This window comes from Esox lucius, chromosome 3 (assembly GCF_011004845.1).
Source record: "Esox lucius isolate fEsoLuc1 chromosome 3, fEsoLuc1.pri, whole genome shotgun sequence".
NCBI lineage: Eukaryota > Metazoa > Chordata > Actinopteri > Esociformes > Esocidae > Esox > Esox lucius.
The window spans coordinates 27,259,918-27,272,223 of record NC_047571.1 but is presented as its reverse complement, the minus strand read 5'-3'; the positions used below and the strand labels follow the sequence as shown (position 1 = coordinate 27,272,223).

Genomic DNA, 12,306 nt, shown 5'->3' with positions numbered 1-12,306 from the left:
TGATAAATACCTATGGTACGTAGGGACCAGCACCAGAATCCACGCGCGGAAGTTATCATTTGTACCTACTATACGCAATTGATGGCTAGCGATCTCTTGAAATTAGCCTAAGAAAAGTTGATAACGAAAGCAGGGTATTTAAAAAAATATTTATTAGCACGTCGCAGGTAAAGCAACTTGCTTAATATTTTAAGCTAACGTCACAGATTTTAAAGAGTACAATTTGCAGAGGCACTTTCAGAGCAAGCATGCAGCGAAATACAAAAACTGTCACCCGATGCTACAATTCAACAAGTCCAAGCGCAGATGCAGCCTCACTGATGAACATCTTGCAGCAGTACCGCACACTGCTTCAACAGAACCGCACACTTCTTCAACAGAAACGCACACTGCTTCAACAGAACCGCACTGCTTCAACAGAAATTACTCCTGACTTCACCTCACTTGTCAACGCCCATACGAGGCTCTCCTGTTCAAATTGAGTGAGTAGCCCTAAAAGTTCATTTCTTTGGTCTGGGTTGCTGGTATCGTTGTCGTTAAATGCACGTAGTACAAAAAATATACTGTATGAAGTTAGATGACGGCAATTATAGCAACATTTGCTTTGAGTGAAAATCCTCAGAAGTGATTTCATAGACTTATGTCTGCCCTAATAACTATTATACCTATATAACTGTTATATACTATACCTTATGTAATGTAGCTTACTCTGTTGAGTTGAAAGTTAGGTTTTAAGGCAAATATGTGTTGCAAAATGTTTGTTGTTAACAGAAAATAATTAAAAAAAAACATTTTTCAAGTTAATTAAGTTCAATTATGAAAACGGTGTTGCATGGAAAATAAATATGCATAAATATAATATGCAAGTTAACAGAGTTTGCTATGTTGTGTGTTTTTTAGGCATGTTGGTTAAAAGAGTAATCGGGCCCACAATGCTCTCTGGCATTTTCAGTGTGGCACCCCAGTGAAAAATATTGCCCACCCCTGGTCTAGATAGACCTTCTGGGGAACTCAGCTCTTACCTCACGAGGTCTGGAGCCTGCTGGTTTTTTGTTCCACCTCACTGTTAGTTGCATCCACCCGGTTTTCCAGGTCTAAGTCAGTCCCTGATTTGAGGGTTGAAATAAATAAATGGATTGGAGCCAAGTTGTGTTAGAGGGTTTTAGACCTTCAAGAAAGGTTTCTCTCAGTGCTGTTTTATGTACCATTGATGTCCCATGCTGTAGTTATTAAAGACAATGGACATGAACACAGTTCTGGTTAATCAAGACTATTTGGTTTATACTAGCACTACTGCTAATACTGCTAATAATAATGTTAATAAAAAAAAAACAATAGTAATAAATAACTGTAATTGATTACAAAGCCTCTCAGGTAGTGCAACGGTCCGTAAGGTTTGCACCACCAAGGTTCAATCCTTGACTTTCCCCCTCTATGACAAGTGGCTGAGAAGCAACATGAGTGATGCAAATTGGCCAGCATCGCCTGGAAAGGGGGAGAGATTTCCTGGTGTCTTTGTGCTCTAGTGTCTCACTCGGGCAGCTTGGACCACTGCAAACCTAAACGAAGTGACCAGGTATATACTGTAATTGATTTGACTTATTTAGTGCTTTTCTAGACACCAGTGCCGGTTCAAACGGCACTGGTGTCGTTGGTGAAACCAATTCGCACGTAAGCTGTCTGGCAAAGAGGCGAGGAGTGTTAGCTAACTAATATAATAATATGCTAATTAGGAATGAGTGGTAGGATTAGGTTTCCAGGTTGATAATTTAGCCATGTCACCAGGGTTAACACAAGTTTTCTTACAATAATTGCCCTGGGGCAATGGGATTCTATCTTTAGACCAGAGGGAATAGTGCCCCCTACTGGCCCTCCAACATCACTTCCAGCAGCATTTAGTCTCCCATCCAAGGACTGACCAGGATCAAGAGCTTTTGTAGTCACTACATTACTTCCACAATGCTAAAAATAAGTGTTTAAGTTTTATCCTTTTCAAGGGATAGTTCACACAAACTACAAAGTATGTGATGTGCCAAAAATTCTAACTCTCAAACATTACCATTTGGAACAATGTCATGGAAATGAAACCAATGTGTGAATTGATATCATACCTTGTCGATTGTCACAGAGGATAAGGACACCAATGTGTTATTTTGTCAATTGAATGAAGTATCCCTTTAAGCCACAATGTCTTGTATTGACAAGCTGTGTTGCAGTATGTATTATGCCATGTGATGTTATTACTTGGTTTTCTTATCTCTATTACATTGGCTAAGTCTTAGTTTGAGACATAGTTTCAAATAGGTTTTATAAAAAATTTGTTCAGTGAATGGTAAATGTAGACTTTCATCTAGCTCTCCAAATCCATCTGGAGTGCCTTTGCTTTGCATTTCTGCAGTATGTGCAAACAGTTAGTTAGCACTTTTTTAATAAGGTCATCACCAGTTCACTTTATCCTTTCTGCGTATGTTTACTTTTGCCCCACCCCCCCTGAAAAAAACATATTTTCCCCCAAATGATCTTTGCCACCGCTCACATTCTCATTTAAATCAACTACTAATTATTACTATATATATATAAAACTAATTATGGGTTTAAAATCTTGTTTCATGTGTTGAGTTTGCCTGATATAACACACTGTCAAAAAGTGATGTTTGTACATGATTGAAGGCATACGAAAACTTTTATTGCTTTATTTTGGGTGGAGGCTTATACTGGAAGCCAATTTTCCTGTACAACAATTTGCTTGTTCAGGGTAAAACAAATCAAAACCATTCTCGCTGCTTTGTTAATGGAATGGCATTTTCAAATTCTGGTTTAAACAGTTTTTATGAATTTTTACTTCTTGCATGCAGCATGTAATACAAGCAAAAACCCTTGTCCACTGTATATTGTTGTCTGTTAATATAATAGGTTTTGACATCTCTTTTCAAGCATTTCTATTTTGGCAACATACTTTTCAGTAATACATTGAACTGAGGTTTCAGTTTACTTGGATAGTCCCAGGTTATAATATCAACAAACCAATAAACTTTTTATGAGGTATGGGTTTGAATTGAAATAAGGGTGAGGGTAAGGTTAAAGTTAAAGGTTAGGGTTAGTGCTGGTTTTAGTGTAAGGGGTTATTTGGTTAGGATAAGGTTAGGATAAGAGTAAGGGTCTGTTATGAGAGCTGGTGTTAGGGTTACTAGGTAGCTAGATTAAATGCTGTTGACAGTTACTGAACATCTACAAACCTTGTACCTTTGGACAATCCAAATAAAGTGTAAACTGACCATTGACCACTAATGACTAAGATAGGCCCTTTGATTTGACCCTTTGTTTTTCATCCATCCAATGGCTGATTGTTTGTCATCCATCCAATGGCTGATTGGACGCATTGTCAGCCATTGCCACCGTATGACCCCGGGACCAACCATCTCTCCCTTGCATGAACTCATCCGCACCATGAGGGAGGGAGATAAAGAATGATGGAGGAGACGGCCAGGGTTAAAAGACCACATTAAATAAACAGGGAAAACCAGCCCATGGTCACATGACCGCATCCATTGTTAACCCTTTTCCATCTGGGATAGTGAGTTGTGTGCTTCAGGATTAGCCTGAGCAGTGATATTGTTTACGATGTTTACATTCCACAATGGTCACTTTAGTGTTGGTTGATCTGGTAGCTATACGCCGATGTGTCGCATGCTAGGTTGTTCTCCGTCGTGTGGTTCATGTGGCGTTCCCACTCTCATCAAAGCCTCTTTGCCAAAGGTATAATTCATGTCTAGTTTTCTCATCTCCGGGTATTTGCAAACAGAGACGCTGACAGGGTAAGGAAATAGAGTCTTACGAGGGAATAGTCTTCACGAGTGATGACAAGTCCACAACTCAGGGTTGTTATAAAAATCTACTTCTGTGGAATGTTCTGGAAGGGTGGGAGACGGTTCCTCTTGTCTCATACTAGGTCGAAAGTGGTGCCAGCTCTTCTCCATGCCATGCCAAAACTTTACACAGTATATTGAGAGCTTCAAGATGCCAACCATTGGTTCTTCATCCACTCCCTCTAGTGCCCATATAACTGTAGTATTTGGACATTTTGTCAATTATTTTCTATTTCTGTTTGTTTTTGTGTGAAAACATACTGACTAGTGCAGGACAAAGAAACACATTCCACAACAAACACATACAGTCTTGAAGATTCATAAGAATATACTAGATGTATACAGTGTCTCTCAAAAGTTTTCACCCCCCCTTGGACCTTTCCACATTTTACTGGGTTCCAACATGAAATAACGATTGAATATGTGTCTCTGTAAAGCACTTTGTGACAACTGCTGTTGTAAAAAGGGCTTTATAAATAAATACATTTGATTGATATGTCACAACTGTGTCCTGTTCAACGCCACCTCACTTCGGCTTCAGAGATCGAATGCCCGGACTGTCGGCCACCTGTTCCTATCATCTGCAATCCTGCTGTTTCATTCGGACCCCCCGGACATTCTCTGTTCAACACTCCAGTCGGCCACCCAATTGTGTCACACCCAATTCCCCTGGGACATTCCCAACTCAATGTTCATCTCAAGATAATTACGCACACCTGTTTTTTCCTTAGTTTTCTTTATAGTCTGTTGGTTTGTGTGACTCTTCTGGCAACGTTTCTGTCTCCCATTTTGCTACATACAGTGGATATAAAAAGTATACACACCCCTGTGAAAATGCCAGGTTTTTGTGATTTACGAAGATAAATCATGTCAGAACTTTTTACACTTTTAATGTGACTTATAATGTGAACAATTCAATTGAAAAACAAACTGAAATCTTCGAGGGGGAAAATGAAAAATTAAACCCTTACAATAACCTGGTTTCATTGGTGTGCCCACCCTCTTATAACTGGGAATGCCATCATTTAAAGTGACTCTGATTAATCACAAATAAAGTTCAGCTGTTCTAGTAGGATTTTCCTGCCATGGTCTGCAGAGAGCTTCCAAAGCATCAGAGTTATCTAATTGTTATAATATATCAGTCAGGAGAAGGGTACAAAATAATTTCCAAAGCATTAGATATACAATGGAACACAGAGAAGACAGTCATCATCAAGTGGAGAAAATATGGCACAATACTGGACATCCCTCCAGAATTGATGAAAAGACAAGAAGACTGGTCAGGGAGGCTTCCAAGAGGCCTACAGCAACATTAAAGGAACTGCAAGAATTTCTGGCAAGTACTGGCTGTGTGCGTCATGTGACAACAATCTTCCATATTGTTCATATGAATGGGCTATGGTGTAGGGTGGCAAGACGGAAGCCTTTTCTTACAAAGAAAAACCTCCAAGCCTGGATGAAGTTTGCAAAAACAAACATCAAGTCCCCCAAATGCACTTGGGAAAATGTGTTATGATCTGATGAAACCAAGGTTGAACTTTTTGGCCATAATTCCAAAAGGTATGTTTGGGGCAAAAACAACACTGCACATCACCCAAAGAACACCATACCCACAGTGAAGTATGGTGGTGGCAGCATCATGCTTTGGGGCTTTTTTTCTTCAGCTCGAACCGGGGCCCTAGTCAGGGTGGAGGGAATTATGAGTAGTACCAGGCAATTTTGGCACAAAACCTTCAGGCGTCCGTTAGAAAGCTGAAGATGAAGTGGAAGTTCACCTTTCAGCACGACAACAACCCAAAGCACACATCTAAATCCACAAAAGCATGGCTTCACCAGAAGAAGATTAATGATCTGGAATGGCCCAGTCCTAAATCCAATTAAACATCTGTGGGGTGATCTGAAGAGGGCTGTGCACAGGAGATGTCCCCGCAATCTGACAGATTTGGAACGCTTTTGCAAAGAAGTGTGGGTAAAAATTGCCACGTCAAGATGTGCCATGCTAATAGACTCCTACCCAAAAACACTGAGTGCTGTAATAAAATCAAAAGGTGCTTTAACAAAGTATTAGATTAAGGGTGTGCACACTTATGCAACCAGGTTAATGTGAGTTAAAACATTTTCCCCCTCAAAGATTTCAGTTTGTTTTTCAATTGAATTGTTTATGTTATAGGTCACATTAAATTTGGAAAAAGTTCCTACATGATTTATCTTTGTCTCATTCTTTAAATCACAAGAACCTGGCATTTTAACAAGGGGTGTGTAGACTTTTTATATCCACTGTTTGTTGCTTGTTTCTGTTGATCCTGCTTTAAGACTTTTCTTTAGTTCAGTCACTTGTGTTTTAGCTGTCCTGTGTGGCTTATATGGGCCTTTGTGCCCTTTTTCTTTCTAGTTAAACCTTGTTTCAGGCTCCTTAGCCTGTCTTATTCCTCATCTCATCTGTTTTTATTACAAAGACACCAGTCTGAATCTTCTGCACCTGCTTTCAGTCCATCCCTTGACCCATTGATATGGAACAGGAGTGAAATAGAATAATTAGAACTAATTATTGCATAAATAGTCACCCCCTTCAGTAAATATTTGGTGGAGGTGCCTTTAGACATCTGGACCCAGTGCTTTTTGCCCATTCTTCTTTGAAAAATGATTTGCAAAGTTGCTTTGTCATGTTGGATAGGGAACTTTGGTGAACAGGAATTTCTAACCCTTTCCACATATTCTCAATTGGTCTGAGCTTTCATCGAAGGTCACTGAACACTTTATTAATACGTTAAATGGAGGTTAAGGTTTATTTGGACAGTCCCACATTGACTTTTTTGTTTTCAACCCCCTCCAGTGTGGCTTCATATAAAAGAAAACTTTATAAAGTAAATTTGTATTTCTTGTAACACAACAAAATGTGTTAAAATCCAATGGGGGTGAATAATATTGAGAGCTGCTGTATGTATATGTGTGTGTGTGTGTGTGTGTGTGTGGTGTGTGTGTGTATATATATATATATATATATATATATATATATATATATATATATACATGGTGTGTATATATATTTAGATATTTTATGTAAATGCAACACTTTACCATTGCAGATATGGAACCCTAACATCTAGTACTGTGTCATGCTCAAATCACTTCCGCCAGCCTAGAATAATTTGGACACTATGGAACTCAAACTACTCCTCCTGCGAAGGTGTAATTGATGCAGCCAAGAGCCTCCATTCAATTTGCAATTTGAGAGTTGCAGTGTGTAAACCAGATATCTACCCAACCATGATAAACCGAGCTGATTGAGTGGAACTCATCATGAACCACTAAACAATTAATGCAACATAGAAGCAAATAACTCTGTGGACATATTTCAGCTACGCTTTACAACTCAGCTTCACATTCAACGCATTAATCAGGCGATTAAAAAAGCAGGGCAACTGGTTGACACACACAATCTCCAAGATTTCCACACAGTTTGTGATCTCTAGTGACCAAGGTCTACCAGCTGTGGTCGTAGATAGTCTATAATAAGCTATTTGTCTCTATACCATACCTTTGCTCTAAGCATTGTCAGAGAGCATGGTCTTAAAGTCTATGTATCCCAGGTATAAGAGACGGCAAGTCAAAAACCCAACAGTCTTTTCTCTCTCTTCCTTTGTGATAAACACTGTCTGAGGACATATTTAACCTCTATCCACTTAGAAATATTGCCATAAAATTAGAGGATATTTCTAATTTATAAATAGACTTTCTGTTGTCGCCGTCTTTGCTCTCAATATACTAGCTTTTCAGCATGCAGGATGCAGACCTTTTTATTTCCTGCATGATATTGTATCGACTTGCTTTTTTTGCATGCCATACGGTGGTTTAAATCCACACTGTTCACTCTGAGGAAAAAAGGAACACGTTGTTTTTCCTGACATTGAGCATGAAAACAGAGTTGAGTTAAGCGTATAAGAGTTCAACAGCTGCTCAAGGCATGGTTAGTTTGTTAATGAAAGTGAACTGTCTAGGAGGAGATTTTCATGAAATCTGTCTTTTTAGACAAATCTAAAGTTTCAGCATAGTTGATCTGCCCCTAGAGTTCTAAACTGTTTCTGCCTTCATTATGAGACATTTTCCAGCCAGCTTAATTTCACTGGCTGGGTCACCAAGGAGTAATCGTACAATTAGCATATTCCTAATTGGTGTTTCATGGGATCCTAGTATAAGAAAATGTTCTCAGAACAGAAAACGTCATCCGTTATATATTCCACAGTCATCCTGTGTAGATTTGAGGGCTGTTGGTGATGCTGTTGAACAATGAGCCTCAGTACATTACCTCCTCCTGGACAGCTCCTTAGCCAATCAGGGCAGTAGGATGTGATGGCTGGGCTGGGCAGGGACATTTTGGAACTTCAACAATGCAAAGGGATTTGGAATGTGATCATCAATATGGAAGTTAGAGGTGTTGTTATTGGCCGTGTTCAAGGGGATCAAAACAAATGCCGACAGACCGATCTACAAATCACCTGCATCTTTAGCAACAACTAGTTTTTATTTTGTCACTTGGTGACTCATATTACTCATTAGACATGGCAGTTTTGATCCTCTCAAACACTGTATTTATCTATACACTGTGTTTTTTGGGGGGGGGGGTTTGTTGAATGGTCCATACATTGTGTTTCCTGTTCATATGACCATTCAAACTGTAAACTGTGTGTGTGTGTTTGTATGTGTGTGTGTGCGTTTGTGCGTAGGAACATGTGTGCATTTGTCCATTTTCAACCCAAAAAATATGTGTGTAAAAACAGTGTAATGGTGATGTTCATAACCAAATCTATGTTTGGGCAGTTCCATGTCCTCACATTGAAGTCCCCCCACCCACCCCATCATGTTGTAACTAACGAGAATTTACACTCTCCTTTCTTCAAACAGAAAGATGATGGCGGTCACATATATTTTCCTCTCGTATAGAGTAAAGGCAAATTATTCAGGTGTATTTCATTTTGTGTTTTTTGGGGATTATTCTTAATCAAAATGGTAATGGTATCATAGATTGACATAGTTAGTTTGGCTTCATAGTCGTTAGACTGGAGGGTCGGGGCTGGACAAGTATAAACATAAAAGTTAATTGCCTGCGGATTAACACGTAAATCCATAGCTGCATAACTTGCTGTATGTCACACCATTTCAATCATGTCCCATAATGTTGTACTTTCTATGCTAATTGGAAGCAGGTTCATCTACATTCCTTTCAATTGACATCATCTCAATTGTGATTTTCTGGATTGAGGTCACCCATTTTCTCACATCGTTTGATAGACACATACATACATATGTATGTACAGTGTTTTGTTCGGGACGATTTTCAAACTGCCATCTGCATTTAATCAGATTATTGAACTCTAATTAGGTTTTCCCTGTCATATTGTTTTAATTTGGCTGCTCATTGAATGATTGAGGCTTCATTGACCACAGAGCATTGATATGAAATCCTAGGTAGATTGGAATGCGATAGCACAACTTCATAATCTCTGACCATTTTGTTTTACATCTATTGGGTGCTTTTTAAATGTGTAGTGCAGGCATGAAGAAACATGAAACACCGTGCACACATATTTTCTAGCTTCTTCACTAGCAACCACCTCTGTTAGTTCACGGCCTCTCCAGCATGCTCAGGTTCCATTTACAGTATCCATTTCCACTTATGGCTGTCTCCCTCTGCTTCTCTCTTTTCACAACAGGTATCATGACACACAGGAAGTGACCAGTAACTTCCTGGGAGCCATGTGGCTCATCTCCATCACCTTCCTCTCCATTGGCTATGGAGACATGGTTCCTAACACGTACTGTGGGAAGGGTGTATGTCTACTTACAGGGATCATGGTATGTCACTTGTCGTTAGAAATTAGCCCTTTGTTTTTGTGTTCTGCACACATGTTTTTACACTGACATGCTATTGCCAAGAAAGATCAATATGTTTGGAATCTGAAGTCCTGTGTTTCTGCAAGCTGCTGGATTCTAGGGGAGCTCAATATATTTTTACTATTTAGCTCCAAGCGGTCAGGTCCGAAACATTATTCACATACTATTGTTAAAAAAAAAAATTTTTTTTGCCTCTGTTGTGGTGAAGTATGTCAATTCCAGGCGTTATTTTGACAGTTTCTTGTAAAGGTCATATATGCAGGCCACTGTCTTTTAAAACAACTCTCATTGTTTTAAGACACGTCACCACACCTACCCAACAAGAGGATAAGTAACTAAGTCTGTTCAAGATCATATTTCAGTAAAAATCTTAATTGTAGCAAGCTCCCCATCGAACAGAACGCAGAGTTACCCTTTCATAAACAGACTGAATCAGCAGTCACCTTTTAGGTTAATTCATTTCTCAACCTGACAATGTTTCTGACAAATAGGGACCTGACTATATTTCTGACCAATAGGGACCTGACTATGTTTCTGATCAATAGGGACCTGACTATGTTTCTGACAAATAGGGACCTGACTATGTTTCTGACCAATAGGGACCTGACTATGCTTCTGACCAATAGGGATCTGACAATGTTTCTGATCAACAGGGACCTGACTATCTTTCTGACAAATAGGGACCTGACTATGTTTCTGACCAATAGGGACCTGACTATGTTTCTGACCAATAGGGACTTGACAATGTTTCTGGCCTACAGGGACCTGACTATGTTTCTGATCAATAGGGACCTGACTATGTTTCTGACCAATAGGGACCTGACAATGTTTCTGACCAATAGGGAGCTGGCTGCACTGCACTGGTGGTAGCCGTGGTGGCCAGGAAGTTGGAGTTGACCAAGGCTGAGAAGCATGTCCACAACTTTATGATGGACACACAACTCTGCAAACGAGTGAGTCACCCACTCTATTGTCTTATTGGATTTACTGATCATCCACCAATGAGAACTATGTTAAGGTATACTTCTCTCAGTGTACAGGTGGAAGTCATAAAAAAATCCAAGAAATGTAGTTCCTCTTGGAACTGGATACTAATAAAAAAAGAAAGAGAAACTTTTTGATAAGTGAAAACATGTCCCTGGTAACGTGTATCAGTTTACATTAGTTTACCACTCGCCATGCCGTTTGTAATTTTTAAAAGTTCAACTTGCCTAATGTACCACTGTCAGTTCCCCAAAGTACATGGTTTGGGGTTTGGCAAATGTTACATTTCGGGGGAGGGGGGGGTTACCCGGGACAACTGGCCTCGGCGCGAGGGCTCACCAGCATCTCCACGTTGTTCCGCAGGTCAAGAACACAGCCGCCAATGTACTCAGGGAAACATGGCTCATATACAAACACACCAAGCTGGTGAAAAAGATAGACCACGCCAAGGTGCGCAAACACCAGCGCAAGTTTCTACAGGCCATCCATCAGTGAGTATCGTTTCCCCCGAGGACACAGCTCCATTGTACGCATGCCTGAAGCCTACGCGAACACACAACAAGGTTTTTTCTACCGCCTGTTCAGAGTTGTTAAATACGTCTTACTGTCTGTACTGTTATTTGTTGTGGAGGCTGCAGTGGAGGTAGGAATGGCGTTAGTCGCACTGCTACTGTTCTACCGGTGTTTAGCTCTAGTCGAGTGCTCTTAACAGCACCGTGTTTGTCTCTGCCAGTACCTGTGACGTTATCCTGTGTGTTCAGCTAGCTAGTCGTGTTACGGTGGTTTACTGAAAGACTAGCACACCAGCACTTGACAGTTGCCCATGCACCGATATACACACCCCACACATACACCTGATGTAGGCCACACACACAGGTTTAAGTTTGAATGGTCATATGAACAGGAAACACAATGTGTTGACCATTCAATGAAAGTTAACTAGTCTTGTGTATCATGTTCATATGACAATTGAAACGTGAAACTGTGTGTGTGTGTGTGTGTGTGTGTGCGTGCGTGCACAGTACACTACATCAGGTGTATGTGTTAAACCTCCCACCCCTCCTCCCTGTCCCCATCCCAAACCCTGTACCCAGGGAGAAGTGTAATGGTTCACTTGTTTCGTGGATGTTGTGGGGTTTAAAACTTTGTACTGTGTTCTGTCTTTGTTTTGCTCTATCACTGCAGAGCTCAGAAGTAAGTTGAGTCTTCTATGTTCCTCCTCCACATTTTCTCTCTCCATATCTGCGTTTGAGATGCATGAACCTTCAAAATGCTGGATGCCGACTGTTTTGGTTTCCTTCTTACTGTTCCATTTACCCCCATCTTCTGAATGGAATGATAAAAAAAAAAAGCATCTACATAACCACTGGTGACAACATGGTAGTGGGGTGTCTGAAGAAAGTCAGAAGCATCTAGCAGTATGAGTTTGTTGGGGCTTGTTGGCTTGGCCAGAGTCCATTCATCAATGAAGTCGCTGTCTATGATGTTACCATGATTAATATAGCTGCAATATGTAGTCTATATTAACCTGCATTGGCAGACCCATCCTTGCTCCTGATTTTGT

General features: G+C 40.2%; 1 protein-coding gene across 8 annotated transcripts in view; it reads left to right on the top strand.

The window, feature by feature from the left end:
* Positions 1–12,306, top strand: part of kcnn1a (potassium intermediate/small conductance calcium-activated channel, subfamily N, member 1a) — a 55,204-nt gene that overhangs the window by 38,859 nt on the left and 4,039 nt on the right. For 4 of the 8 annotated variants that reach the window (XM_013132023.4, XM_034291441.1, XM_013132021.4 and 1 more), the window contains 4 exons: positions 9,578–9,719; positions 10,601–10,711; positions 11,106–11,233; positions 11,928–11,936. In XM_013132023.4, the coding sequence (XP_012987477.1) occupies positions 9,578–9,719; positions 10,601–10,711; positions 11,106–11,233; positions 11,928–11,936 (390 nt within the window). Of the gene's footprint in view, positions 1–4,407; positions 4,702–9,577; positions 9,720–10,600; positions 10,712–11,105; positions 11,234–11,927; positions 11,937–12,306 lie in introns of those variants that run through there. The other 4 variants (XM_013132024.4, XM_013132022.4, XM_034291440.1 and 1 more) reach the window with 2 other exon arrangements.